The sequence below is a fragment of the Cricetulus griseus genome (assembly GCF_003668045.3).
Source record: "Cricetulus griseus strain 17A/GY chromosome 1 unlocalized genomic scaffold, alternate assembly CriGri-PICRH-1.0 chr1_1, whole genome shotgun sequence".
Lineage (NCBI taxonomy): Eukaryota > Metazoa > Chordata > Mammalia > Rodentia > Cricetidae > Cricetulus > Cricetulus griseus.
The window spans coordinates 134046760-134074515 of NW_023276807.1; the positions used below are offsets into that span (position 1 = coordinate 134046760).

General features: G+C 42.3%; 1 protein-coding gene across 8 annotated transcripts in view; it reads left to right on the forward strand.

Annotated features, from left to right (window-relative positions):
- The window catches only part of Limch1 (LIM and calponin homology domains 1), a 314380-nt gene that overhangs the window by 232423 nt on the left and 54201 nt on the right, over nucleotides 1–27756 (forward strand). For 6 of the 8 annotated variants that reach the window (XM_035452759.1, XM_035452756.1, XM_035452757.1 and 3 more), the window contains exons 1-3: nucleotides 5651–5680; nucleotides 5997–6192; nucleotides 11310–11562. In XM_035452759.1, the coding sequence (XP_035308650.1) occupies nucleotides 5651–5680; nucleotides 5997–6192; nucleotides 11310–11562 (479 nt within the window). Of the gene's footprint in view, nucleotides 1–5650; nucleotides 5681–5996; nucleotides 6193–11309; nucleotides 11563–27756 lie in introns of those variants that run through there. The other 2 variants (XM_035452761.1, XM_035452755.1) reach the window with 2 other exon arrangements.

Sequence of the window (27756 nt, forward strand, 5' to 3'; positions counted from 1 at the left end):
AGGATATTTAGAACTTAGTGACTTAATTCTGAAAAGCAAGAATTTGTTCCAACTTTCTAATAAATTGATCTTTTTTTTTTAAAGCAGTGGTTCTCAATCTGTGGGTCTTGACCCTTTCACAGGGGGTCACATATCAGGTGTCTTGTGTATCAGATATTTACATTATGATTCATAACAGTGCAAAATTACAGTTATGAAGTAGCAATGAAATAATTTTATGGTTGGGGGTCACCACAACGTGAGAGACTGTATTAAAGGGTCACAGCATTAGGAAGGCTGAGAACCACTACCTTAAAGCTAGTAGTCTTTGCATTTGCCCAAAGCCAGTCTGGCTCACCTAACAATAATGGACAAAGCAGGGATGGATGTGTATTCCATGTAGTGGACTGGCCTGCAATCATTAGGCCCTGGGGTTTGATCCCTGACACTGAAAAACAAAACAAAAAACAAGCTTTGTATTTACCATGGCATAAGATAAGCACAACACATTGTATCTTTCCTTGGCTGTCTATTGCCTCTTCATCTTTCATCCAACTATTTAGAGTGTCATTGTTGGTCGGGTGTTGGTAGTGTAAATGGTTGCTTCTATATTCATTTGTACTTGGGTAATAGGAGATGGGTCATCTGTTGAAAACCGTTTCAGTCTCACAGCTCTGCTGATAGACTAGGGAAGAAACTAGTCTGTTTTAGTTCCCTGCCTGCTGAAACGATGCCTTCAGCTGCCTTGAAGTAGCCTAACATTAGCAGCTGCTTCTGTTTTGAGGGAATGCAGACAATGGCACAGGCTAGGATGCAGGGGTTGGCACTGCTGGGCAAAGTGTGTCTCTTCACAACTGTGGCCACCTGTGGTACTCCTATGTCATAGCTGTGATTGAGAACAGATGACCTGAAAGATACTGATCTATTCAAATACTGGCAGTGTTTTATATATAACCTGTATTCTTCCATGTTCTCACTTATGACTGGGTTCAACTGCAAAGTATAAAAACTTAAAATAACAGCTGAAAGGAATATTTTATTTCTTCTCCTGTTAGTGGGATTTGGGTGTCAGCAAGCAGTCCAGAGCTAGTGTGGGAGGTTCTACACCAGGGCTATGCCAGAAAGTCCAGACCCTTCTGTCCCTTGTGCCATCATCTTCACCTTGTGCCATCATCCTCAGCCTATGGCTTCTTCCTGCTGGCTCAAACTAGCTGTTCGGGCTTTTCCTGTCGTGTCCACATTCAAGTCAGGAGGAAGGAGGAACACAAAAGGGGGCTATTCTTTGAGCACGTTTAGAAAATTACACACTATATCCTGCTGTGATTTGAATGCCTCCCCCCTATAAAACTCATGCTGGACTTTAACTGTGGTAGTGGTAACAGGACTTATACTCTCAAGGCTATTTGCCCGTGGGGAGTACAGTCTCACAAATGGATTGATGCTGTGGTTGCCAGAGTGGGTTTGTTATCCCAGCTGTGTTATCAAGGCAAACTGTCCATTACTCATGCATGCTCTAAGTCGAGAATGGCTTCGGCCATGTTATGGAAGCCTTTCTCCATGCCAGCACTTTAACATTGGACTTAGCAGACTTTGGAACTTTGATATGTAAATTCTTTTTAAATTATCTAGTCTGTGACATTCTGTTCTAGCAAAAGAAAATGGACAATAACAACTCCCAACTCACATCTCATTGACTTGGACTTGGTCACGCATTCATACCCATCTGCAAGTAAAGACTTGGAAAAGAAGGTTTTATTTCAGCTATAAAAATAAATATAAATATTTATTTTACTAGATGAGAAGTAGACAGATTTTGTGAGACAATTGAACACTCTGTACAGAGGCCAGCTAAAATAAATTTGAAATTAAATTTGTGTCTTCCTCAAAGGGGACTAATCAAAAAATTTTAATACTCATTTTTCTAGTAGGAAAATGTGTGCAAAATGAGTAACTATAGAGTACTTGTTTTATACTTAATATATAGAGAGCCCTTAATAAGAATTCTGAAATGGAAGGGAGCTTGGAATTCTCAGTGTTGTGAGCAATGTAGGTTATTTCTCTGTGACCTTCACTCATCATTCCCCATGTCTTCTGGAATTTATTCTCTTTCCTGTAAGCAAGTCAATCCTCATAAAGGGATGTAACTAATAGCATCTCCAGGGAAGATGCTTCTAGTTCCTTGAAAGGTAAGGGAGTATTTCCTCTAAGCCCAGAGGTATAATTCCAAGGAATGGCTGTTCTGTCCTACACTAGTCATTGTGTCCCCGGGTGGCATGGAGTGGTATGACTGGCCCACCCCATTCGTGATCCAAGAGGTGAGGGCATAATAAAAGGAAGGGATAAAAAGGGGGAAATGTGACCGGCAAACAAATGCAAGATAGACAAGCATATAAAACAGCCATGATCATCATACTCATTCTCCAATTTTGTGTCTACCTATCGGTGGTCTTCCAGTTTGTATCGGTTTGTAGGAACACAAGGTTCCTACAAACAAGGTGTTTGTTGATTTATTTTTATGATGCTGTGTTCCCAGAGCTAGAATACTATCTAGAAGGCACTTGGGCAATATTAGTGGAATGAATCGCTTCCACAACCCGTGTGATGAGTGAGGAATGGGCAATCATGTTGGAGAAGTTAAACCTCAGACAAGTTGGAGCAGCACTCAGCCACCCCATAAATCACACAGCAAGCAGAAAAATGTTGACTTGTTCAGAGAAGGCATCTGGAGTGTCTTAGATACTGTCAGTCATCCACAGGCCCTTGCTGGCTCTCATTAGCACTCACTGAAGGACTAGGAAGAAGGGGGATTAGTGAAGCTCAGAGTTGGTGGAAGCTAGTAGCACCCATTCCCTTTATGAACCCTCTTTCACTGAAACAGTGAGCAGTTGGTACAGGGGGTTAATTCCAGTCCTCCATGCCTTCTCTTGAGAGCTCTGTGGAAGACAGGAGTGCTACGCTCCAAGATGAAAGGCACAGACAATACAATTAGACCCCATGACAGACTTAGACATACCTGTCTTCGTTAGTTTATATTTTCCACCCTCTCCCAAAGCCTCACTTTATAGCACCCTCCCCACAAAAAGCGGGTGGTGGCTTAATTGAAACCAGTAAAACTGGAAGTCCAGTGGATAGCCATACTTTTTGCTTTACCTATGGTGTTCCTGGGAAGCCAGCATGGCCAGGGATGGCCACAGTGACCTACTTTCCATTTTTCAGACTGTCCATGGCATTTGTTTTTCTACTAGAGACTCAATATTGGCTTACTAAATAGTAATAAACATGGTAAGCTTTCTATCTTTCTTTCCCATGAGCATCAGGGAGAAAGCTGCTGAAGCTCCAGAAACAAACACACTGACCCTCTTTCTTTCTGAATCTTCTGCAGTTGGAGGTGTGGGGAAGACCCAGGCTTCAAGGAAAGCCTTTCTGATATTATTTTCTTGAAAATTCAGTTTTGTCATGTTGCACCAAGCAGACCAAGTGAGCATGTCACTTCCAGCTGCAACCAGTGGCCCCACCCCCTACATGTCTGTTTTTGCAAGGCATCAAGACATAAGTGCAAAGTGTTGCCTTTGACACAGTGTATAAATATTGCATAATTTCTGTATTAAAATGTATATGCCTTATTGAAGAAATAGTACCTAAAACCATTGCTGATACTTTTTTAGAGTCATTATTTTGCATCATCCCCTGTTGCAAATACTTTTCACATATCACATGTTTAATAGTCCTGGAAGCCCTGTTTGGTAGGTATCATTGCTAAGTTCCATTTTATAGAAGAGGCCACATGAGTTGTCCATCACACCTATAGCAAAACTTAAACCCAACCATTATGGCTTCTGGAGCTAAGCTTTTAGCCACGACCCTAACTTGCATCTCTTTTGTGACATTTCTCCTTCAGTCATTTAGTTATAAACAGCATTAACTGGGAGACATAACTCAGATTGGCAGCATTCACCATGCAAGGATGCAGGCAACATCCTATCTTGAGCCATCTTGCCAACTCCCAGAGATCAATAGTTTTAGGTTTTATTTTTAAATACTTATCATTTACTGTATGGGTTAATTTAAAGTAACTCCCTGATTCCTATTTTTCTCTTCTATGAAATAAGGATATTATTAACTATCACATTGGCTGGTTATGGGGGTAAATAACATGATATGCAAAAAGCATGACCCAGATATATAGTAAGTATTCAATAAAAGTAAACTTCAGATTTGGCTGATGAGTAATTTATAATAATAACTGCATTCCCAAGGTAGCTAAATTTGAACCTCCGTCTAATTCAAGTCTATATTTTTCAGTGAGTCATGAGTTCTTTTTTCAACTTCTCAGGCCTGGATTTTGTTCTAAATTGTGGTTAACTTTTGACCTGCAAGTAATTAACCTTACTTTCCATAACTGGTATTTTTGCCTTACCCTAGAGCAGTGGCTCTCAACCGCTTAGGGGGTCAAACAAACCCTTTCACAGGAGTCACATATCAGATACCCTGCTTGTCAGGTATTCCCATTACAATTCATGGCAGTAGCAAAATTACAGTTATGAAGCAGAAACAAAGTAACTTTATAGTTGGGGGGTCACAACAACATGAGGGACTGTATTAAAGGGTCACAGCATTTGAGAACCACTGCCCTAGAGTGTCATATTGTTAGATTCACCAAGGCATTTGACAGCCTGTTCTTCAGGGCATTAATTGGCTGGGTCTTCAGGACTTTCATCCCAGCCCTGCCCCCTCTCCTCTTGCTCCTCCTTCCTCCTGATGGGAAACCCAAGTATGCCTTGTGAATTACAACCATCCCATTCCCCATGCCTGTCACCCTAGGGTGGGAAATGGGTCAGAAAGAAGCACACCCCCCCCCCGCATAATTATTAGAAGCAGCCAGCAAATATGTTTCCTGCAAAGACATGGGCTCCCAGGGGCACCGCAGACAGAATAGACCAGCATCTCAAACAGCAAACATGGGGAATGCTGATTTATTTTTTCCTTTCCATTGGGAATGCAGAGGGGACCTCCGTGTGCATCCAGGGGAAATCTATGGGGCAACATTCCACTCTTTGTCCTTGAGTGCATTCTCCTCAGCCAGTGTGATCCACAGTCTCGATTTCTAGCGACAGTCTCGGGGATATTAAGCGGAGGTTTATCTTTGAGTGACGGGAGTTATTTTTGTTTTCGTCAGCCTGGACTATTGTAATGAATGCGAAGGCACTGCCGGGAACAAGGCTTTTATTATAATACGAGGGTGAGGATGGTTTTGACTGACCTTTCTTCTGCTGGAGTTTCAGTGTTTTAGTATGTGCCGCTTGTGCTGGAAAGAATTTATAATCACAGGCTGTCAAAGACAGCCATTGTTCTCCCTGCTCTGAACATGTGGGTCAGCCACAAGTGCCTGCAGCTCCCCCAACGCCAAGAGCTGGCGGAGAGAGAGCATGCCTGGATTCTTCTGAGGCATCAGGAAAAGCGTTTTGCATATTTTTCATTGCTTTTTTTTTTTTTTTAACTTTTGCCTCAGAAAGACAGCTCGCTTTCAGAGCAGGAATTTCCCTCCAAGGTAGCAGGAGTTGGAAGCACGCTGCTCCAGAATTTTACAGCCCTCATTCTGCCTGCATTTGCCAGATAACACAACCCTGGGCAGTGGCGCTGAACTAGGGACTGGTCCCACAGACATGCGGTTATGGATTCCGAAAGACAGGTCAAAGGTTTTGTCTTTATTGTCAATGATCATTGCATTCTTGTGAATCCAAACTTCGTGATTTTCTATATTTAATTACTTTCTAAAAATTAAGGGATGTGAGTTGCTTGGGATATTTTTTTAAGTTGTGCATAATATTCTGATTGGAAGAATGTGGCAGAAAAATGTTGAGGAATCACCTGTTGATGTTCTTTAGTCTGGTTAGCTCGCTGCGACGACTTTTCCACACCAGATTGTCTATGCAAGTAGCTTTTCGGACCACTGGAGGCCGGATAATATATGTATGCTGCAGTCATATCTGAAATTCTTCCGTTTTATTTTGGGACAGGAGACTGATGACATTGAGAGCCCTAAGCGCAGTATCCGAGACAGCGGCTACATTGACTGCTGGGATTCTGAGCGCAGCGATTCCCTCTCTCCTCCTCGCCACGGCCGGGATGACTCCTTTGACAGCCTGGATTCTTTTGGCTCCCGCTCCCGACAGACACCTTCACCAGATGTAGTTCTCAGGGGAAGCAGTGATGGTAGGTTGGATCTTCCTACACCGCACATCTTGGAGTTAATTATTAGCAGGAGTTTCAGGGCCATGGTTAGAGAATTGAGTACTGGGAGGGCAGTCCCCATGTACACCTGGCTGGAGCCTGGTAATTCTATAAAACTGGGAGGAGGGGCAGAATAAATGTCTTTGACTGTTGTTTTTCATGACCTTCAGAATTTTGATTGGCTTTGCTAGCAGTTCGTTTGAACTGCCTCAGTGAGTGTATCTTCTGTTGGAAAATGAGTTACATCATTCTTGCCTAAATCAAGATGCTGTGCAGACCATTAGCTCATAAAGTGTACTCAAGTTTATATACTGTGTATACAAAGCAGGAAAATGTTTAGTGAGTAACACACTATGTAAGTGCAAATGGAGCAACTTCCCAGCAAACTAGAAGTGTGCTTTATATCCTTAAAGCTGGGGCAGGGGCTTGGGGCTCTGCCCCTCTTACTTAGCACCTGTTTTATCAATCATTTTGATGCTTAGCACATCTGACTGCTGGGCTAGCTCAGTGCAAATTGCCATGAATGTATAGTGCCTAGCCAGACTGCCTGTTGGCCCCAAGGCTGAATTTTATTTAAGTCTTTCCAATTTGATATTACTTGTATGGAATGAACATTAGTTTCTCTGAAAAAAAAAAAGTGTGGTCCTGTAGCTTGATATGATTTCCGTGGCTGTTACTAAGAGCTACTTGGTTTAGTTCTCTTGTACCTTTGGGCTTTTAAGGAGGGCAGCTGGCTTGACTCTGCATGTGTAAACTTGCAGAAAAACAGCAAGGCTGGAGGGAGATTTTTTGCTTCTATTTTGGCATATGTTGCTTGGTTGATAGTAATATTTTGGGATATTCCTCTACTGTCTGAGATCAAGATTACCTTTTGTGGCTACAATGTTGCTTTCTGATATAAAATTCCTACTGTAGTTTTTTGTTTGCTTTCTGATATACTAGAGATTGACCCTAGGCCTTGTAAGTTCTAGGTGAGGGCTGTACCCTAAACCCCTCAGCTATGCAAGTCACTATGATCTTTGAATGTTTCACAGGTCCAGGGCATCAGTTAGACTAGACACTTAGCATGCAGTATCTTATTTAATCTTCAGCATAGATGTTGGTGTCTGGCCAAATCTTAGTTTATGCTTGCATGGAGCTGGGAGACACCCCTAATCCTTATTTTACAGATGTGTCTTCAGGAGTTTAAGTCTCTGTCTCATCATCTCTAAATGTCGGAAATCACTGTCAGTCTAGTAGTTTAGCTGTGTCAGCCTCAAGAAGTGTGGGCCCAAATGGGTACTTCTAATTTACCCAGGCTACTTTCTCTTTACCCAATAGAAGTTTTATTCTAAAGTCACTGAACGCACACTTTAGAGCAGACAGATTCGCCTCAGGGCCACATAGTGTGTGACTCCTAAAGAATTCCATGGTACATTGTGAGCTGCTTGAAAAATATTTCTGCAATTTTATTTGACATCTTAAGTACCACCCACAGCACTAGAAGTTAAAATACCAAGTCAGTGATCTAATTATGCTTTAGTATAACCCAAGCATGGGTTTACTTTTGCAAACACCATCTCGGCCAAACTATGTCACCCATGTTGTTTGTTTTAACTTCTAAAAATTATGACTTTTTTCCCACTTTTTTTGTGCGTGTGTGTGTGTGTGTGTGTGTGTGTGTGTTGTGTGTGTGTGGTACTGTGGATGCTTTAGTCTGTCACCAGCTTCGAGGGGTTCAGAGTTTAAACCGTATCTTGAAAGCATTTGAGATGGTGATTAGTAAGAGTACCCTAAAACATCCCAAAGCACAGCTTAGTTGTAGCAAGTAAGACTGATAAACTAGAGCTGTGTATAAATGCTTTCTCCATCAGATGAACAATGTAGACTACAGCCTTACCAATCCCCCTCTTTGTGCACCTTCCACAGGCTTTACCAGTCAATCTGACATCCCAAGGCTTATCTTCCTGTAAACTAATCAAGACCAAGGGAAGCTTTAAAAGAAAAAACACATTTCTTAATCTTCCTTTCTAGTATGTTCCTTTAAAGTGAAGCTAACCAGTAGGATTACTAGTTCTAATGAATAGTTCCATGTTAGGAAGACTTTTTTTTTTTTTTTGTATGTCTTAACATTTTTTAGTCCCAAGACTCACAATCAATTAGGGGCAATTTTACCAAAAAAATGTTTTGCCTTTATATTGGGTTCATATGGAAGGCTTCAGCTTTGTTATTATGGGTGGGTACCCATTGATCAATTCAAGAGAGACAAACCACGTTCAGAAGCACCATGATTCTGAGTTGGATATGGTTTCTTGTTAGGAAAGCTGTAAGTCCCCAGGCTTGCTTCCGCTATCTTGTCTTGCCAGCCAGGTGCCAACTGCCACCTTCAGACTCCACTAGCATCACCTGTGAGGTCACATTGGGCAGGAAATGCAACCTTGCACTCATGTGCTTTGAAAATTAGTAATATTTCATAAATATGACTCATTGCATTAATTCACTATGCCTGTTTTTTTTTCAAAAAGGTTTTACAAAATAGAAATAAAGAGTAAGCAAAAATAAAGCGTTAGAAAAAATTACAAAGTATTTGTAATTTAGGGGTATTTAGCAGCAAGTATGTGGAAGGAAGAAGGGGAGGAGAAGGAGGGTAAGGGAAACAGAATAGCTCTACTTGCTGGCAGCTTCATGGAAAAGAAGGGTGAGACTTTGATAAAATAATAATGCAGCGTGTGCCTTGTTATGCTTTCCTAACTTTGAACATCTGGGGAGAAGCCAACCTAGTAAATTTCCATGTCCACAGGATGAAGTAAAATAAAAATCTGTTTCAGGTCTAGCCTTACAATTATGCAGGCATACCATGCCAGCTTTCCTGAGGTCCTCTGTGCCCACTTCATTGAATCCTGACAACAACCCAGGCGAGCACTAGTGTCATCTTTGTGTAGCCCATGGGAACCTAGGGTGCATGGGGTTTAAACTCCCAGTGTCATGGAGCTAGCATGTGGTGGAACTCAAATGCTATCTTGGCTGTACGTCTATGAAGCTACGCACATTACAGCTAAGCCCGGGGACATTGGCAATATTTCTTAAAATGTCTGTTGAGACAGTCCAGAAGAGTAATTTGAGACTCTCATTATATTTTGATAGTATCTAGATATTATATAGAACTATGGCCCCTAGACAACAGGTTGAGGAATCCAAGACAACTGTAACCATCATTAAGCTGTCATAGTAGATGGGGAACTCATTTGCTTTATTCTACACAGTGGAGCGTTTCCCCTCGTCGGGACACTTTAAGAAGTTTTTCTCAGAGTGTTATGCTCACAGGACAGAACTTTGAGTGTCTGGAGAGCAGAATCCAATTTCCCTGAGCCCACACTAATCAGCCATGGGGGCTGAGGGGAGCTATGGCTCCTCTGAGCCTGTGTCTATCTTTATAAAGAGAGGCTACTATCAAGTGGAGAAATAAATCCATGTGCTTGGCAAGGCAAGATGGTGTTCATATTTGTTTATAGGCAACATTTTATTTTGGCACTGACAGATACACTTGTTAAGACTTGTGGTGGGAAAGGGGACTAAGCAATGAATCAAATACTAAATCAGGAAATGACCAAAATTTCAGAAAAGACACTGTAAGTGCCATGAATAATTCATAGTCTGAATAGTTCACATACAATGAACAGCTTATTCACAGCCAGTGCTTTTAACCTTTGTGGTCTCTTAAACATCATTATGTTATCTAATCTTTGGGGTAAACCCTTTCATTCCAACATCACAGAAAAGGACAGTTAAGTGTGTTAGAGACAAACTTAGGAAGCCACAGCTCATGTCTGATGGACCCAGAGCTGTTATGACAGAAACAGCAGGCAACCGAGTGGTTAATACCACTCAGTGCCAGCTACTGGGCCAGTAGTTGTAGATGGATTCAACCCTTGCAATCGCCCCATAAACAGATGGCATTATTACCCTCACTTTACAGTTTAGAAAATGCAGGCTTTAGTAGCCAGGTTAAGAAGACTACTAAATAGCAGAGCTGGAAATGGAGGAGATCTGACCTTACACACTGCCCACTCTGCCTTGCTCCAACTCTTGGCTCTTTTCTTAAGCATGAATGTCATTGTTATCAACAGAGTCAGAATGATGTCATGCTCTCATTCACTGATTAAGAGTTTTCAACCAGCATTAAAGTAGCAGTTACTCATATTATTTGTGTTTGACTTAATGATAACTTCATTTTAATAGACCTTGGAAATCTAACAACGTAAGACTTGGTAAAAAGAATATGTTACAGGTATTGGGGCTGTGATCCAGGAGCAAGACTGATGTTGGCAGAGCAGATTTCCTTTGCATTCAAAACAAAACACTCTTTCAGCCAAACTAATTCGTGTATCCATCTGAGTGTGAGATGCCCATTGGCTGAAATGGTGTGCCTTAGAAGCTGTGTGCTGAACAGCTCTGGTTTTCAAAACAAAGGTACAAAGAACTATGTAACAGGAGAGAATACATGATCATGTTTAGGGATGTAGGAAGAAGACTGTCCCCAGCTCAGGGAACTGGGAAAACTGTATAAAAGAAGATGTAACCTCTTGGAAGGTAAACTCTCAGTGAAGCCCAACCGGTCACTTTTCCAAGTCCTGCCATTCTTATCTGTCTTTGCTACTACATAATTTGCATCTTTTCTGTGTTCTGAGGCAGAGTTAAAGATACGTGAAGACAACTTCTAATGCATACTTGTCAGAATGTCTAGCACAGTAGACTCTGGCTAGAGATCAGTAAAACCCCCATTGGGGGAACTGGTGAGATTTTCTTTTGAGAGTGGCCAAAGCTCAAAGCCTGGCCACTTTCTTACTGTAATTCCCAGCACACTTATGCTTACCTCTGTCTTAAAAAAAGAAAAACAAACACAAAATAACAAAAAACCAACAACAACAAAAAACATGCTTGTAGTTTTTTTGTTCTTCCCTCATTGAAATGGAGGCCTTTTTCCAAAGGAGGTTAATTTAGACATTTTCCAAGGTATGAATTCTAGAACACACAAGAGTTACCCTTGATTGTATAGCAATGTCACCCAGTGTCTCTGTGAGCCCAACACACTTTCCCAGTATTCATCCTCTCTTTCCCAGGAAGAGGAAGCGACTCCGAATCTGACTTGCCGCACCGGAAGTTGCCAGATGTGAAGAAAGATGATATGTCTGCCCGACGGACTTCTCATGGCGAGCCGAAGTCTGCAGTGCCTTTTAACCAGTACCTCCCGAACAAAAGCAACCAGACAGCCTATGTCCCTGCGCCTCTGAGAAAGAAGAAGGCTGAGAGGGAGGAATACAGGAAAAGCTGGAGCACGGCCACCTCCCCTCTGGGCGGGGAAAGGCCCTTCAGGTAGGAATGAGGGTTCAGAACTTTGATAAACCATTTTGAAGGAAAGTAAGTGGCCAGTGCATCCCAGAGGGCTTGTCATAAAATACCGATTTCACGAAGGTATGTAGCACCAAGAAATACTTCGCTGAGGAGGGGATGCTTTGAGGCCAGTCCTATTGACAGAATGTGGAAAACACATGTGTCACGTGTGTCCTCCTGTGGAGGCTGCCCTGTTTCAAAAGCTAAGAATGGAACAGTGACTTTTCTCCATCACAGCTAAAGACATTAGCGTGATTACAGTGGGTGTACAAAGACTATGCAAAAAGACTCTTGATGCACTCTCATGAGAGCAAACAAAGATGAGAACAGCACCAACGGGGTTTGAAGACCAAGTGTAGACAAGGGTTAGAATAATTCTTTTAGAGATGGAAACTATGCCCTTAATCTCTGTATTAATGTACATGTTTACTCTGCAAGTATTTGTTAAGTTCTGAGTATTGATTATGTGCTGGGTGCTAATCGTTTAGGATTTGGGGACCCAATATAAAATAGAAAGAGTCCCTGTCTTCAGTAATCTTATAAGTACTTTAATATCTCACTTTATTATCCACTGAGGAAGTATTCTGTTAAAAATTTTTCTTATGGATCAAAACTAATGAATTTTACCTTTCCAGCACACACACACACACACACACACACACACACACATAAATTTGCTTTCCATATCAAGTTTGCAAGAGTCCTTGATCAGTATGTAGGAGAAATGCATTATATTAATTAGCTACACTAAGTTGGCCTCACATTAGCAGGATCACATTCCAAGCTGTGACTGTTTATTTTTTAGTTAAAAGTGATAAGAGAATGTCTTGGAAGCAATGTCCAGTCTGTTCCCTGACCTGTCTATTAGCTTAGTAAGCCATGTTGTCCAACTCACTAGTTATCCTGAAACAATAGAGGAGGAAGGAAGTGAAGCAGGGTCCCCTGGTGAAGACAACCCCAGCAGCCCTCAAGGTGGGTTAGAACCTCCTCCCAGCATTGGTGAGGAGCAGTCTCCTGAGGATGTGGTTGCAGTGCCGGCTGCCATTCCTGAAGACAGAGATGCTGTGGAAAGCCAAAAGCGCAGAAGGCTGGAGCAAGCTGGGATCAAGGTCATGCCTGCAGCACAGCGCTTTGCCAGGTTAGCTCTGCCAGCTGAAGGCCGGCCTGGCTGGCCTTCTGCATGCCCGCAGATTTGGACCCAGTCTAGCAAGTTGGACTTCTCATCCTGTTTCCCCAGTTGCTACATGTCCATTGCATCACTCTTCCCTGTGCTGGACAAATAGATATTCGGCCTTGGGGCATGCCTCTGCTAAGTCCTTGGCTAGTTAAAGTGGAGATAAAATGTGAGCTTCTCTGTGCTTCATTAGACCCCATCCCTGTGGTCAGTGATTATGGGCTGCAGGATTTACCTAGCAATAACATTTTATTTTCCTATTGCTTGCGTCATGTTAACTTTCATACTACTCCTAAATGGCTCATTACTTCATGTGACCAACCCATCGTTAGAATATGTTCAGTGTCTTGAAATAGTGGACCATCTATTCATAGGAAATAACTGACTTATACACTCGTTCTCTGAAGGAGTAGTGAGGACTGGATTTGTCGATGTATTTTCTAAAGCATGGTGATTCAAAAGCTAAGAATGGAACAGTGACTTTTCTTCATCACAGCTAAAGGCATTAGCATGCACTGCTACTGGCTTCATAGGATCTGTGAGAGGAAGTGTTTTAATAATCAAAGCCATGGAATCCTACCGGTCTACAGTTTTATTGGGGGTTGAAAAGCTTGTTTTATTTTTTATGTAAGAACCACAGTGGTCTTCACAAATAATCTTGCAGCCAGTACTTATGTAACAAATTGATGCTCAGAGCAATTTGACAATTGAAATCCCTTTCATACTTGCTGTTCCTTTCCATTCTAAAAGGTCACTAATGCACTCATTATTTCAGAAGGAGAAACTAAGGATGGGTGACTATATTACTTTTCTTAGTGCTGTGAAAAAAAAAAATGCCTGACCTTAGCCATTTGAGGGAAGAGCAATTAATTTTTGCCCATGGTTTCAGGGGACTCTACTCCATTGTGTCAGGGAAAGTGTGGAGGTGGGGGCACTGTGGTCATCTTCATGGGACCATGAAGCAGTTGGCTTTATTGTGGCAGGCAGTAGAGAATGGGATCGATATGGCCAGGTTACAACCCCCCACCCACAGGCTTGTTCCCAGTGTCTCACCTCTGCCAATCAGATCCCATGTCCCATCTCCCAAAACAGTGTCATCGTCTAGATATCAAAACAATGAACACATGAGCCAGTGGGGTATCCTGGTGACCATTCACATTCAAAACATACAAGGATGGTAAGTGACTTGTAGAGCTAGCCATAACTGACTTGGCAGCTGGATTCTGGTACTTTGACCAAAGCATTGCACCTGCCTCCCATGCCTGTTGTTTCTGTATGTGCTGCGTCTGTGGTTATTTCCATGGTTTAGTTCTTGATTGAAGTAGCCAGTGTTGGCTTTTATAGATTTAATGTAGGGTAGCTTTGTGTTGATTTAAAAAAAAAACACACACACATAAAAGAAAATATTCCTTACCTGTTTTTGATATCCCACACTTTGCCTACACTAAACATGTGTTTTTAGAAATTCTGATGTAAAGTCTGCTTGTGTTAGAAATAATGAAGAATAATATCATAATGTGTCTTCTGAATATCCAAATATTCTTTGACTGTGTTGGAAATGTACTTTCCCTTGTCCTTCAAGCATCTCTATATCCCAGAGGCCAAGCTATGAACTGAATAGAGAAATGAATACCATCCCCTTACCATGCACCATTTTTCAAACTTGCCTGACTCCCCTCTTTAAACTTAGAACACGATTTGAGTATTACTAAGTTATACAGATAAGCACACAAACATACAAAATCAAATTTCTACATCTCCGATGCACATACCTTAACCTTATCGTTTCTGTGAAGTCCTTTAGCTAAAATTCATTGAGAAAATCATTGCCTTTGGAGCCTTTGAAAGAGCAGTAGAGGGTGATCAAGGAAATGCAAGGTGCTTATTGGGCACACACAGGAATAAGATGACAGAGCACAAAGTTGTACACAGGTTGGGAGTTCCATAGGTAACCTGTGCCACTTGGTGGGAAGCCTATTTTACAATAAAACATTGAGTTCTTTGATAACAGTTCTCATTCAGTATACAAACATAGAGTCATGGTTTAAAATGTGATTCTGGTGGGAGACACTATATTCAGGTGGTCATTTTTGCTTCCATGCATGATTGTTATTATATGATTTACTTCTTATCTGGGCCATCCAAGTTGACTAGGAGGCCCAAGTTTGCAGCTTGTTAATGTCATCACACCTCAGACTTTGCCACAAAGCATTTAAAATCATGTGGATGCAGCTATAAATATTCCTAGAGAATGTCCCCAATAGAAGCACAGTTTATCTGCTCCAGTCACCAAGAGCTTATTTGGTAGCAATTTTCAGCTGCTAGTTCACTCCTGAAGCCACATACACCCATGCCATCAGCTCAGCATGTCTACATTTTTGTCACTTAACTTTATATAAGGCACAAGAAAGCTGAAAGTCATTGTAAGTTTATCCTCGATTGGGGGTCCTGCTTTTAATGTGGCAAAAAGTTGATTAACTGGAATGAAATGCAAATTGTGGGGCAGGGGATTCTTGGTGTGTGGAAAGTGAGAATCTAACTCATTGAACTAAGCCAATATCTCTCAAAGCATTTGACCTCAAGTCTCTTGTTTTGACATCCAAATGGATTCTGGCCATCACATTTTTGGACCCAACAAGAAGCTAAAGATAATTCTTGAGGGCTGTTGCTCAATTAGGAAGGACTGTTTTGTTGGGCATGTGTTGTACAAGAAAGGGACATACACAGTGGAGGGTGGGGGACAACCTTTCTAGACAGACCACTTTTTTGTTTCCTTTCCAGGGACCCTCACATATGTCTGTGCATTACTTTTAAGCCAATATATACACACAGCAAAGGTGCATGTCATTCCATTTTCACATGAGGTTAGAAGCCAATAGGACCCGCTCTGCTTGTGAAAAATAAATCAGGACGTGTCTTAGCATCAAGGAACAGAAAGTAAGACTTCTTAATAGATGTGTGGCAGTTAATATTTATTAACAGTTTCCATCAGTTTAAAAAAAGTATATAAACTGCTTTTTCTTCTATTTTATTTTATGACCATGTTAACTTAATTACCTCTCCCCCTAAGAGAAGGCCTAGGAAGCCAGATTTCTGTTTTTAGGAGGGTAAAATAAAAACCCAAGATTCACTGCCCCCTAAATTAAAATACCATAGAGATTTGGGCTCTCTTATTTGGTGTTTCCCATTGGAGAAGTAAATTTTTTAACTGAATTATAGGTCTCACGTGACTGTAGTTCTCTTCTAATTATTTGCATGTGTTTCATCACTCAGTATTTTCTGTTGGTCTGTGAATCTTCTCAACCACATAGTAATTAATGACAGAGGGGACAACCCTCCAAGGGACAATAGACATTTTAGAAATCTTCAGAGGAACAGCAGATGTAGTCAGTGCCAGACACATACTCTTCCACGTCCCTCTGTACCAGATGCTGGCTCCCTGCTGATTTCTGCACAGATCCCCCAGTCTAGGCACCAGACAGACACAGGCATGACCTTTGAGACTCTGAATGTGTCTGCCGTGCCTGGAGACAGGGTAACAGGGAGGTTTCTGCTGTTGCCCATGACATTCCCAAGAGAACGAACAGGCCTTTCTGGAGAGCCCAGTTTCTTTCAATAGAACAGCCTCAGTGCCAAGCCAAGCTGGCTGCTCATTGCCAAGTAAACGGGGTGAAAGAGAATGCCAACTCTTCCTTAGTTTATTTATACTGTGTGTGTGTGTGTGTGTGTGTGTGTGTGTGTGTGTGTGTGTGTGTGTACATGTGTGTGTTTGTGCTCTTGAGCATGCAGAGGCCAGAGGAGGACATCATTTATGTTGCTCTATCAGCCTCTACCTTACTCCCTTGGAGCAGGGTCTCTGATTGAATCTGGAGCTGGGCTGGTAGCCAGCAAGTCCCAGTGATGCCATTGTCTTGACACCCCCCCCCCCCGCAGCACAGAGGTTATGGGTACAAGTGCAGCCACTCCCCTAAAGTGGGTGCTGCAAATTTAAAGTCAGGTTCTCTTGCTTGTACAGCAAGGGCTCACCTACAGCGATACCTCCCCACCCCCCTTTTCTCCCTTCCTTAGTCTTAATCATTATCTCCTATGCTTTGAAGTACATAAACCTTAGAAATTTTGAGACAAGCATTTTTCTGCCCTATCCTATGCATTGGGTAATCTCCCTTGATGGCATTCCTTTTTTTTTTTTTTTTGATAAGTCTAGCAGGGTTGCCAGGTCATAAGCTGGACTCTGCATTTCTCTGTATTTGAACTAGGTCTTGAACTTGTGATCTTCCTGACTCAGCCTCCCAAGTAGCTGTAGACTTGTGCCCTTGGGCCCCGCTAGAGTTCAGCATTTCAAATTACATATGGATTGTATTCCTTCTAGTGAAAAATGTTCACCCAGCAATTGACAAACCTAGCATTCTGAACAATCTGACTCAGCTTCTTGTGTAGAATTGATTTAAAGTTACTTAACTACGTCCGTGAAACTTCAACTAGAGACCTTAATATTCTCTGCAAAATGGACGTCCTAATTCCTGGTTTTTAGGGTTCTTTTGGTCATCAGTCTGTGTACTAGTGTCTCAGACTCATCGTTATTGAAAATTAAAAATATAACAGTTTAACAATAAGCTGCCTTTAAGAACTAAATAATACAGAAGAGAAGTCATTGAAATATTTTTGGTACATAGATACTTGTGACTATTCTTCTACATATCTGCTTTCAATGCAATTTTATTTTGTGGTCAGTAGTGTCAGCCAAAAATTTACATCATTTTTCATTTCTCCAAGATGGCCACAAAGCTCTGAATTTACAGAATTCGTACAATGAACAAGAATTGCTCATAGTAACAGTTTTCCATTTGGACTAAAGATATTCCAGAGCTGGCATATCTTAAAGTGGCCATTGATAGAGAAGCTTTATTCAGTCTCTTCTCTGGAGCACGCATATCTAAATGGACATCACTTGAAACAAGTCCTGCCACACTGGGCAGTTAGCCTAAACAGAAACACTAGGGGAATTTGCAGCCCAGCTGGACTTGCAAGATGCATAAGGTACCAGATTCGCACAGCTCAGATTGGCATCGTAAATTGGCAGGGCCATTTGCATACATGCATACTTTTTATTTTTAACAAATTCTTTCAGAGATGAAAACCAGGCCCCCCAGTCAAAGAGTGGAAAGAATTTTAGTCTTAGACTTGGTTCATATTGATGATCTGCCCCATGCATGGGTGCAAGAATATGTGAGATGCTCCCTTTCGAAAGGGCTTCATAAAACATTAAATGTTGAGCAAAATTGTGAGGTACGACTAGTTAGCATTCTGCTATCAACAGTCCTCTCAGTGTTGCAGTGCAGTGCAATTTACAACTCTATTCTAAGCACAACTCACAAAAATCCCTTTATTTAGTAACCAAATTACTTCCCTTTCTCCTGTTCTCATGGTAATGATAATACTTTTTTCCCCTCTTTTCTTTTTTGATATGATGTTCTACTTTCAGAGCTGTTCCTGGCATTGTTGTTTGTCCAATCAGTATCACAGTGGTCTATTCATTGTCATAGAGCAGGCCCTCTGGCCCCAGCCTGCCTTGATTTATATTCGAATTTATGCACTAGCTCTTTGACCTTGTGCAAATTTCTTGGCCTAATCTTACTTTCTACTTGATAAAATGAGGATAAGTGTATACCATAGGCCATGCAGTTTTTTTGTTGTTGTTTTGTTTTGTTTTTTTAGTTCTAGTTAGGGAACAAGCTTATTTCAAGTCCCTTCTCCCTCTCCCTCCCCTCACCCCCAACTCTCCTCCCCCACCCCCAGCTACCCCCCACCCCATCCACCCACCACTCCCCAGGCAGGGTAGGGCCCTCAACAGGGGCTCTGCAAAGTCCACCAAGTCTTCCTATGCTGGTCCTGGGCCCTTCCCCATGTGTCCAGGGCCAGAGTGTAACCCTTCACATGGGATGGGCTCTCAAAGTCCCTTCTTGCACCAGGGAAAAATACTAATCTACCACCAGATAGGCCATGCAGTTTTAGTCTTAGAATTACTACTTAGGAGGAATTCTAGCACACCTCGTTTGTTCATTATCCACTGGCCAGCATCATTATAATCAATTTGCTTTTGCATAATGACTCTGAAGAGATGCAATGGTCTGTCATTTTCTACTAACTATTCTTCACAGCCATAGTTGGCCAATCTAAATTGATCTTTGCCAAGCATGTTGACCAAGGATTTAAGGGAGAAAAATGAACACAGTTTGGGGAAGGACTAGGCAAGAGACTGGGAGTTGAGTGTACAACTCTAAGGGCAGGATTCAATACCTTAAATAACAAATTTACTAAGAAGTAAAACATCTCGAACACTTGTTTTAAAATCTTATTGAGAACAATGACTAATGGTGAAAAGGTGTTGTGAATATGATCAAGCCTATTTTGATTTTTCAAATCTCAGACAGGAGGAGATTGGCTGTCCCTACATGGTAATGACCTCCTTTGCAACATTGTAGTATAAAATAACAGTCAGTGGACCAACTGATCAGCCAGAGTAGACTGGTTGCTGGTTCTGTCCTTAGCCACATTAATTCCACTTGTCTTCATTCTAGACATGTTTGTCCTTTGATGCTGAGTAATTTAGTCTTTAAATTTTTTTAGTATTTATTTATTTATTTGTGTGTGTGTGTGTGTGTGTGTGTGTGTGTGTGTGTGTGTGTGTGTGTGTGTGTGTGAGCAAGTAGGTGCATGTGTGTGTTTGTATTCATGCCAGTGTGCTATAGTGTACATGTGAAGGTCAGAGAACAATTTGTGGGAGTCAGTTCACCTGCCACATGATTCCAAGAATCAGAAAGTTGTCACACTGGGCAGCAAGCCCCTTCACCCACTGAGTCATCTTGCCTGACTTTAAACACATTTAGTGGGGGTGGGGTGCAGTACTACTGATTGAACATGGGTTTGTGTGCCATAGGCAAGTGCTCTGCCACTAAGCTCTGCCTCTGTTCAGGGACTTTAAATCACCTCTCATAAAGCCCAAACAAAACAGGTACACATATTTTAGAAATCCAGTTATTTTGGTTTGCTTTTCTGCTATGTCCTCAGCCCAAGAACTTTTAATCATTTTTCTAAATGCCCATACAAAGTAGGTGTGCTTTTGTAGAAATCGGATTATTTTCATTTGCTTGTCATGTTTATGAACTAAGGATACAATAAACGAGGGAATTAAGTCACACATGTTGTGACTTAAAAATGGAACTGGTCTTTTAAATGAATGGAGGGACGGGATTTTCTTTGAATGCCACATGAGCACAATTGCTGTCTTGCTTACCACCCATCCCAGGACAAAAAAAAGAGAGAGAGAAATCCTAAGGCTTTCTGCCTGACATGTCACTATCAAATTGCCTTTGGCAGTTTAAAGCTTCTGGACTTAAAGGGCTTCACGACTCCTTTGAAAATGGAAATCATCTGTAGCAAAAATGCAGGGCCTTTACACAATGCCTTTACCATGCTGCCCTGCACTTCCACCAATAGAAAGGAAACAGACCTAGGAGGTGGAGAGCCTAGGGACTGGAGGGGAGGAAGCAGGTGCTGATGGAGGGAATGCAGGGCTTGATCAGCTTGTATGTCATCCTCTGAGTGGCTTTAATCTGTCCCATATGTCTCCATTCAGCTCAGTTGGTCGCAGAAAGACCTCTCTTGGGCTTTATAGTGGGCACATGTCCTGTGTTCTAGCACATGGCTTCACTCATGAGTTTTCTTCCAGATTCATTTCTCAGGATCATTCTTCTGCTCTTTCAGCCCAAACCAAAGTGAGTGCCTACTGAGTGCATTGCAAATGGGCTGATAAAGAAAATGGGCAGTAAAGAGCTCCCTACCTGGTTCCCAGTTTCACAAAAAGAATTTGGATTGTCACTTTCCGAGCCATTTAGGATTTTGCTTTTATGGATGCTCATGGGAGCCCTGCAAATTACATGATATATTAGTGTTTGTATCTGGCTGAATTCAAGATTGTAAGCCTATCCTAACTGTGCTGCAACTCTCTACTAAAAATAATGAGGTGATGCCCGTTAAACTAACAGCATCGAGAGGACTGTTCTGTAACAGTACAGTTGCTGGAGATTGGGAGTTAAAGGTTTCTTATCTAATCACATGTGGAGTTCCATTTGATTTTGCTCTGTCAGTCAAAAGCAATTGAGTGATGAGAAAGAAGCTACTCGGGATATCATCCTTCGGAAGGAAAACCCTTTCCTGACCCAACACAGCAAAGACTCAGAGTCAGAAGACGAAGCCGCCTGTCGACTGCCTGACCTTGAGAAAGATGACTTTGCTGCAAGGAGGGCAAGGATGAACCAAAGCAAGCCAATAGTGCCACTTAATCAGCTCCTGTATGGACCTTACCAGAAAAAAGATATAGAGAAGACAGGTGGCAGCAAACGGCTCTCACAGGGACCATCAGACAAGAAAAATCTAGACTATAAAAGGTGTGCATTCTGTGTGTGTCTATATGAGAAAAATCTTAATTAAGCACAGGTGGTCTGTATACTGTACCCATCCCTCTCTTTTTGCTCCCTCCCCCCATTGTAAGCTTGCATCACTAGCCACTTAGACATGTCCAGCTGCCTTTCAAAGAACAATTCAAGGCCACTCCACTCCATTCAAAGCAGGCAGAAAACAGCCGTTACCCTCATATTAGTCCCTTGTATTAGCAACTTTTTAGACAGGAGGAAAAAAAGCTTATTTTTTTGTCTCTCACACAAGCAAGATAACTTGGACAAATAATGGTGGCTGTTTCTCATTGGAAGCAAAGCATGAGCTGTAGATGACTCAGTAGGTCAGTAACTGTCATGTAAGTTTAATGACTGGAGTTTAGGTTCCCAGAACCCACATAGGATCCCAGATGCAGTAGCACCAGTGTCTGTGAGTCCAGTGCACTCCTGTCTACCAGGCAGTGGGAGATGGAGACAAGAGAAATGTCAGAAGCTTGCAAGGCAGATAGCCTAGCATATAGCAGTAAACAAGAGAGGGTCTCCAACAAGGGAGAAGGTGAAACTGAACATCTGAGGTTGTCTGCTGACCTCCACATGTGAGTCATGACACATGAGCAAATGTATCTGCATACATGCACACACACATCACATATCCACGCATGTATGCATGCATGCACAAACATTCACGAATGGGCACACACACACACACACACACACACACACACACACACACACACACACACACACCTTCTCACACATATAAAACACTTCCATGGGTACTATCCCAGGAATAATTGTCAAGTGAATTTCCTACTCCCATCTTTCTCCCGTCATCCCAAAATCATTTAAGGACTGACATCATACCACACAAGTGGAAAATCCCACATGTGACTTCACATGACAGATCACAGTCAAAATGCAGGTGCACTAAAAATATTGTATCCAGATCACCTTTGGGGCCTTCAGTCCCATCTCCAAGATACTTCATTGTGTATGTGCAAAAGATTCCAAAAATGTTAAAAATCTGGAATCCCCTCGGGAGACAGAGGCAGGCAGATCTCCTTTGAGTTCAAGGCCAGCCTGGTCTCCAGAGCAAGTGCCAGGATAGGCTCCAAAGCTACACAGAGAAACCCTGTCTCGAAAAACCAAAAAAACAAAAAACAAAAAACAAAAACAAAAACAAAAACAAAACAAAACAAAAACCTGGAAACCCATACTCTGCCGATCTAAAGTGTTTTAGATCAGAGGTGATCAGTTCATACACGTTGAAGCAAGCTGAGGAAGGAAAATTGTGATCATGTGGGATTTGGCCAGTGATTTTTGTACAAAGAGAGGGCTGGCAGTCAAGGTGTCTACTTGTAGAATTTCATCCTGGAAAACATATCATATTGTCAGTTTTCCTTATTTCAAAAACGGAGTTCACATATTATTATTATTTTTTTTGCCTATCGTTTTAGAGAGTTGAGGTCTGTGAAACTAAGACTATCATTATCTCTCTTTCACTTCACTGAATTAAAAGCCAATCTATAAACAAAACTATTTAACTTGGTAAACAGTTATTGTTTGCTGATATGTGTTTTTGCTTTACTTTGGACATAGGGTTTTGTGTTGCACAGGCTGGGCCTGGAACTTGCAAGCTGAGGCTGACCTTGAACTCCTGTTCCTCCTGTCTCCATCCCCCAAATGCTAGGATTACACATAGCTACACACCACTATGCTTGGTACATGCACATGAAAGACTTTCAATGTAATAGACTGTTTAAGTATATGGTTGACCTGCATTTAATATGGTAGAACAATTAAGATTATCAGTTCAGCATTCAGGACAGTAAATAGTTACTACCCAGAGAAAAGAGCTTATACGCTCTCTTCTTTATGCTTACAGTAGCCAACCCATATTAATGCTGTGAAAACAGAGTGAGGCTGAGTGTTGAAACTTTACATTCAGAATCAACTTAAATGTACTCTCTGGCCATTGGGGGTTTACATTTGAGATGTTTCCCATCAGAACCATGTTCCAGCTATCTCCAAAGTACCCTAGAGTTTGGATCATGCCAATCCCATTACTGACATTTACTGATGAAGTAAAAAGCATTCTAAGAGGCCTGAGAGAGTCAATTAGAAAACTCTAATTCATTATTGTGACTTGCGTAGTGTAGGAATTGGGTATCGTCACTGTCAAACTGAAATAGCCATTCTCAGTCGTCTTTTAGCCTGCCCTAGCTTTGCTTCCTAGACAAGTTAGAGACTATCATTGATGGAAAAAGAAAATCTGCCTTATTACAGTATTAAAAGGGTAACACAAAGGGCTGGAGATACAGCTTAATGGTAGAGCACTTGCCTAGCATGTGCAGGGCCCCAGGTCCCATCCTGTGTAGGTGCCCACAGCTCTTTTAATCCTATGTTTTTGAAAAAGGCAAAGGATGTTCCTATCATTTCACTCTGCCCTCAGCCTCTAAGTCTCCATGCTTGACATTCTGTTTGTCTGCTCCCTTTCCTCGAACTTGCCTTTTACAATAATGTGGGGGCCTGAATCAAATTAGCAGAGACCAGGACCAAGCAGAAGAGGTGAACACAATGGTGGCCTGTGTCACAAGAGCTCAGGAGAGTGAATCGATGGAAACGACTTTCAGAAAGGCACCAGATCTTCAGAAGGACGACCTGGCCCAGAGGAGAATCCAGGGCAGACATACTCCTCACCATGAGGCTCCAAGCTTCATCAAACTCTCCAGTATTACGGAAGCTGACTTGGAGACGTGGGAGAGATTGAAAGTATCAGGAAAGACAAGGTGTGTCATGGTTTTATCCCCAGACAGTGGTAGGATTTAATATTCAGAGAATTGAGTGCTTATCTGGGTTTCATGTTCTGTTTTGATGGCTGGAAAGAGAGCCTCTCACAGCACAGAATGTCTGGAAGTAAGCACGTTCTGCCTGAGAGGAAACATTAATACTAAAAGCCGAGTTAGCAGAAAACACCCTCTTTATCCAGCTGACTTTCTAAGAGTGGTTATTTATTCTCCTAGACTTGCTTACTATAAATAATTTCAACTTGATTTTTGAATAGCTAACCATTGCACTGCACCCACAGTTTTCTTAACACTATCAATCGTGGTGTTGGAACTAATGCTTTGAAGGCAATGGAAACTTAAAGCATTGTTTACCACGGCAAGAACAGTGGTTATTTCTTCATTTGAGTGGTTGATGGGAAAGCCATTGTGTTCTAGCCATGGTAGTATGTTTCATGTATTTGATTTTATCTTTTCGACCTCATCTTGATTTGTATTTGCCTTGGAATCGCCTGGAACTGATTTCTGGTTCTGACCAGGGATGGAGATGCTCAGAACACCTGTGTCCCTGAGCCCTCACCAGAAATCAACGCAGAGACTGCCATCCGAGATGACTTTGCCAGCCGTAAAGCAAGAGCCTATAAGAAGGCAGCCAGTCCCAGGCAAAAGTTTGTGCACTTTGGACCCGTGACAGAGATAGACCAACAAACTTGGAAGCGGCTCAGCATTGGCAAGGCGGGGCCTAGGGACGATTCAAAGGTTGTCAGTCACAGCAGCCAAAGCCAGACTCCCTCTGTGTCGTCTCCCTCTACTGCTCCTTTTGACTTAAAAGAAGACCAAATGCTTAGCCCACAGAATGACTGCAGGTATTTTCTTTTCCTCCAGTGAAAGGAGGTCTACATGGGAGTCAAGTGCTGCTTTTAAAGTTGTCTGGGGCTGATGATGTAGCTCTATGGTAGAGCATATGCTTAGCATGTGCTAGATCCCTAACACCAAAATAAAACAAAATTAATTAAACAAAACCAACCAACCAGCCAACAAAACTCCAAGAGTTTGATGAGCGACATGACATAAACCTCCAAAGATGACATAAATTTGATAGGCTCCTACAGAACAGCAGAAAACAGTGTTAGGGATCCATCATTGGAGAAGCATGTGTGTGAGGTTTAATGACAGGTGTCTATTTCCAGTCTGTTGTCATGGGAATCAGTGCTTGAGAAGGCCAATAATCTCCACAGACATTCCTTTTGACCTAACCATTGAGCACCATTTTATTAGTTGAATGACTTGAAACAAAGATAGATGAAATATCATGGTACCACTCGTGTGTCTTCTAAATACATAAAACTTGGCTCATGTAACAACATCCACCCCCGGCCCCCGGTCCTGTCCCACAGTTAAAAAGTACCTGTGAGCATCATGAACTCAGTTTTCAACATCCAAGCTGACCCACTAAAAAGAGGCTCTTCCCTCCCCTAAGCTTTCAATGTTTCTAGTAAATCAGGACTGGAACAAGACTCAGCCCTCCTCTTCCCTGGAGGCCATCTGAAGCCCTGTTTGGGCAGTTCAGGCTTATCATCTGGTCTCCCTTCTCTTAGGCAGAAATAGAACATTTCTAATTATTCTGCTTCTCCTAGAACCTCCATCCCTCCTACTTGGTAGGAGCCATGTGAAGTTCTTCATGGGGGAGAAAGCATAGCATTCCTCCTAGTACTTTGTCCTTGAGAACCAAAGGGGTGGGAAGTGGTCCATGGCCTGTAGGGCAATCTCTTGAGCTCCAGACTGGTTAACACCAGAGAAGGGGGAAGATTGCACATATAAATTTATTAGGACACGTGGTGATGGAGGCTTCAGGGTTTCCATGTCTGAGAGAAGGATAAGGCAGGAAATTACCTGGGAAATGCAGCCTCAAGTCCTCAGGTGCACACGGGCCATTGCTCATCCCTGCAGTGAGTAGGTCACACCCAGACCCCCTCGGTGTGTTTTAGGACTTTGGAGAACTCACATTCTGCCATCTAAATCTGATCATGTCACCTTTACTAACTGGCCCATGGAATGACAGCTGACGATCACTCTTAGTCTTCCAGCCTCCTTTCATAACCCTCTTCCTTTTGCCTCCTGTCACCATGCTCCTTGATTAACATTAGGATAGTGCGGTATGGCACAGAGGACTGTCTCAAAAAGGTCCCGTGGCTGGTGCCAGTGCTGGAGTCTCAAGAAGAGCAGGTCTGCATTCACAGCGACAACCCAGAGACAGAGGAAGGTGAGGCCCAGAATGTCCTGCCTCCCGGAGGTGATGGGTGACAGGCAAGTTGGCTTTGGGTGAAGCTTTTTTTCTATAACAAAACTGTCTTCTTTGGCTCTAGTTAAACCCACACAGCTGCCACAGGATGGCAGAGAACAAAATGAAGAAGTTATTCATAAAGAGCCTGAGATGCTACTAAGAGTGGAAAGACCAGAGGGATGCAGTGGACCCCTGTGAGCCTCCTGCCTGCGTTATGTGTTGTGCTGGCTCTGCTGTGTGTGGCTGGTGTGTGCCTAGATAAGAGCTGAGAATCCCATGTGCCCTTAGTGACTGAATCAGTGGGGAGTAAAGTCACTTAAAGGGATGTGTCCATCCACACTAGGATTGGAGTTGTGCTTCTGGAGCCCACCTTGAATGGAAATTTTAGCCTTTGCATGTGGCTGGGACTGGCTTGATTCCCTCCTCAACAATTGTGAAAAGTAGAATGGGAACCTTTTCCAAGTTCCAACTGTGTGACACAGGCCTTGCCGAATTAAAAGGGGGATTTCCTATGCAGCTGCTCCATCTCCATACACTTGTGCCTTGATTAGTGTCAGCGAGTGACGCTATTGAATTCCTTTGGCAGTAGATGGTCTCTAACTGGCTGGACCAAATGTTGCCCTAAAGCGTATCCTCTGGCCTCCGAGGGGAGCCTTTGGGAACAGAAGTGAAGTCGGCAAAGGAAACAGCTCCTTCCAGGAGTGGCTGTGGACTAAAAGGCCAGAACAAGATGGCTGATTCATGAAAAGATAATACAATGAGCAGGAGAACTGGGGTGCCTGCTAGACATCCCAGATCCAAACCAATCTAGTTCCTTGTGCACAGCAACAGGAAGTGTAGGAATCTGCCAAGGGTATGCCCAGAAGTCTGGTTGTCATGTGCCCTTGCGACTTTATTTCTCCAGTCGGGGCCTTGGCACATGCTTTGAGTGAATTACTAATGAATGCATCATGGTGTCTCAAAGCCACTCACCCTGCTTCTGCTAGAAGAAATGGAATGATTGACACGGCCCAATCGATCCAGGATGTTTCTTCTTTTGCATGTAAGCAGGAATGAAGAGTAGTTGAATAATGAGTTTACCCACTAACCATTCTTTCTGATCTTCATCTTGTGGGCCAATAAGTAAAAAACTCTTGTTTCTTCCTGGCTCGTGGAGGAGCCTTTGGCAAAAGGATCAGACTTTATAACCTACTTAGTTTTATGGATTTCAGGCCAAGAAAGACGAACAACATTTATAAAACTTGCATTGTTTCCAGCATTCGCCAACCTCACTGCCATCTGGTGGCAGGATTTCTGTCCACTTCTGACTTAAGATCCTGGAATTTAAGGTCCTATGTATGGAAGCTGCTGTTGTCATTTAATAAGACTAATAATATATAGTATTATTATAATTATAATATATATGGGGTATGTGTGTTTAAGTATACCTACCCAATGTTGGGCGATGAGAGAGAAGTGCTTTTCCTATCCCTTAAACTC